Source organism: Sesamum indicum, linkage group LG10 (assembly GCF_026168435.1).
Source record: "Sesamum indicum cultivar Baizhima isolate 11 linkage group LG10, ASM2616843v1, whole genome shotgun sequence".
NCBI classification, from domain to species: domain Eukaryota; kingdom Viridiplantae; phylum Streptophyta; class Magnoliopsida; order Lamiales; family Pedaliaceae; genus Sesamum; species Sesamum indicum.
Window position 1 is genome coordinate 13,923,544 of NC_142666.1, and position 3,088 is coordinate 13,926,631.

General features: G+C 36.1%; 1 protein-coding gene across 1 annotated transcript; it reads left to right on the plus strand.

Annotated features, from left to right (window-relative positions):
* Nucleotides 1-301: 301 nt before the first annotated feature.
* On the plus strand, nucleotides 302-2,772 carry LOC105172182 (NADPH:quinone oxidoreductase). Its single transcript, XM_011093545.3, has 3 exons — nucleotides 302-526; nucleotides 837-1,025; nucleotides 2,136-2,772. Exons 1-3 carry the CDS (start codon nucleotides 433-435, stop codon nucleotides 2,441-2,443), a joined length of 591 nt encoding a protein of 196 aa, XP_011091847.1. The 5' UTR covers nucleotides 302-432; the 3' UTR covers nucleotides 2,444-2,772.
* Nucleotides 2,773-3,088: the final 316 nt, after the last annotated feature.

Genomic DNA, 3,088 nt, shown 5'->3' on the forward strand with positions numbered 1-3,088 from the left:
TGCATCAAAATAATATATCAAGACGGGATCGTAGACCCCAAATAATGAAGCCAATAATTAAATAAATTTTTTGTGTAATTTTTAATTTTATTAGTTTTTAAAACTTAATTAAAAATCAATCTATTTTTTATTAATACGTTTTAGTTACAATCGAAATATTATATAATTAAGATTAATAACTACTAATTAAATAATATATATTAATATTAAATATAACATAAATATAAATTAACCAAAAAAAAGGTGTGCCCATTTTGTGGTATAGTTGAAATAACTCAAATATCTTTTACCATTGTAGTTTGCTTTCTACCTTCCAACATAAAGGGAACCAGTCTGAATCTACTGTGATGTGGATTTAAGATTTTGGTGTGCTTTTCTTTGGACGTATTATCTAATCAACTTTTCCGTTTGCCGCCGGAGACAAGAGAATCCATGGCGGCGGCGGCACCTCCACCGATCATCAAAGTTGCTGCACTCTGCGGTTCTCTCCGCAAAGGGTCCTACAATCGCGGCCTGCTTCGTGCAGGTATTCCCTCTTATGTCCTCTGTATACTCTACTTTTGTTGGTCTGTACTGAGTTGTTGTACTTTCTGCTGTGGCTTTTGAACCCCGCCGCTATGGAGTATATTCTACCGCGGTACTTTCTGCTCATGCTCTGTGGAATAACTATTCCAGCCTGAACGCTTCAGCACTTTCATTTTGTTCTCCTTTATTTGTTCTCTTATTCTTCTTCTTTGGTTGAGTAAATTGCAATTTACATTCGAATATCACTGAGCTCTTTTTCTTTTTTTGTTTTTTCTGTTGGTGGTGGTGGGCGTGAAATTATCGGTCTTAAGCGATGGAGGTATCGAAGTCAATTAATGGTTTGGAGATAGAGTATGTGGACATATCACCATTACCATTTCTGAACACGGATCTTGAAGTAGATGGAACCTACCCACCCGTTGTAGAGGCTTTCAGGCAGAAGATTCTTGCTGCTGATAGCGTAATTTTTGCTTCACCTGAGTACAATTACTCCGTCACAGGTACCGAATGATCTCAACGGAACTCATTTAAAGTTTTATGTTATTCGTCAATTTGGGTTTTATATTTGTGTTGTGCCATTGAGTTCGCTGTGAATTAATTTTGGGTCTATATGAAGTTCATTCCGTTATCATATGGCATTTCTTTGCTATTTAATAGAAGTTTACTGTGATTTGGTATGATTGGTTTGTTTCCTTTAGAAATTAGTACGATTCTGGTGAGTTCTGATGCATTGCTTGCTTGGGAGAGTTGAAGTGAGCGTCTGGTGTTGTATGAGTATATAATCTTTTCAGTTGAAAGACGTTATCATGATGTGTTCAGTGAACCGTTTGATGTATAAGGAGGCCTTGCCTGAAGAGTTTGAAAGGAGTAATGCCTAAGCAATGGTTAAGGGACCAAATGAGAAGGAGAGGAAACAGATGATTAATGTGTTGCAGCTGAAATTACAGCTATTTGCTAGTGGTCTGTCCTCATAGCTAAATTTGTTTTGCTAAAACTTTTCAAAAGTTTTAATTTAGCAACCAACTTCCCCTCTGCCATCTTACCCTTAGTCGCTAATAAATATAAAAAGAAATAGAATGAGTTAATGCAAATAAATCCAATGATACACCATGGAAATGATATTATTTGAAATATCTTTTGGAAGAGGATATTTTAGACGTACTTGAGAGACAGAGGATCCTGGAAGACTTTAGTCCGGCTTCACTTCTTGCCTTTGTTTTATAGTTTGATTACTTGAAAACATATAGGTACCATATATACTATTTCAGGGGCATGGGGCTTACATCATAATAATGCGCCAAGTGTTTCTAGAACAGTATTTCGGTATTCAACAGTTCAATGACTGATATCATTACATGGTCGAAATGGTATAATTATTTCACTAAATGATATGATATTCGGCTTACATGGAATGGGAAGTGATTTCTGGATTTTCATGTTTACTTGCTCAAGCTAATTATTTAGTAGCTGCAATAGGCAGATTCGATGATTAGGTAATTCATCTGATGGTTTGTGTATGTATCTCTTACTGGGGTTTCGATATTATTACCAAATCATTCACATTTCAAATAATACAATGCCTTTATGAACTGGTATCTCTGATTATACAGGACCTCTAAAGAATGCAATCGATTGGGCATCCAGGCCCCCGAATGTTTGGGCTGATAAAGCTGCTGCTATAGTGAGCACCGGAGGGGGTTTTGGTGGGGGCCGGTCGCAATATCATCTCCGTCAGATTGGGGTTTACCTTAATCTTCATTTCATCAATAAGCCAGAGTTCTTTCTGAATGCATTCCAACCTCCTCCGAAATTTGATACTGAGGGCAACTTGATTGATGATGCAACCAAGGAGAGATTGAAAGAGATTCTCTTATCCTTGTATACTTTCACTCTGCGTCTCCAAGGTAAGCGTGATTAGTTTGTTGCTGGCTTTTATACGCGAGCACTATGCCGGTCTATTTTCATTGATTGAATAAAAACCGGGAGATGAGTTTCCAACATGGCAATTCTCTTTGGTCTGGTTGTAAGGTGCACTCAGCATTTTAGATGCCTGTTGTTCTGTGACTTGAAAGACTGCCACAAACACGAGCTTCTTGTTGCTTTCAAGATATTAATCAAGTGTATTCTTCACTGCCATGTTGTTCTAGCAAGTATCTAAACTCTATGACTACTTTTAAAGTTGGAGAACTGTGATGACAATATTCTTGTACATTGTGGATTAATTTCAATCTGCTGAAATTTGACAAACCTTTCTTGTACTTAGCCGTATGAATCTGCTACAATTAGAAATGTATTTTTAAGGGTAAATTGCATTTGACACTATCTAATATTAGGTTTAACTATATGATAGCCGCGTCATTTACGAAATTATAAGTTCATCCCTTAATAGAACTCAGGGGTGTATTTGTAAAATTTTATATCTGAATAGGGTGTATTTGTAATTACAATTGCAATCTCAAGGAATATAGTTGTAGTTTTGCAAAGAGTATGAGATATTTGTATAATTATGTCTAATCTTAGAGTGCTGGTATTTAATTTTATTTCTAAACTTGAAATTTGTTTG

Bases quoted from the DNA above. Each gene is read 5' to 3' on its own strand.
- LOC105172182 (XM_011093545.3), top strand. From the start codon at position 433: ATGGCGGCGGCGGCACCTCCACCGATCATCAAAGTTGCTGCACTCTGC. The intron at 527-836 runs GTATTCCCTCTT...ATCGGTCTTAAG, and splicing joins TCGCGGCCTGCTTCGTGCAG to CGATGGAGGTATCGAAGTCA. The intron at 1,026-2,135 runs GTACCGAATGAT...CTGATTATACAG, and splicing joins GTACAATTACTCCGTCACAG to GACCTCTAAAGAATGCAATC.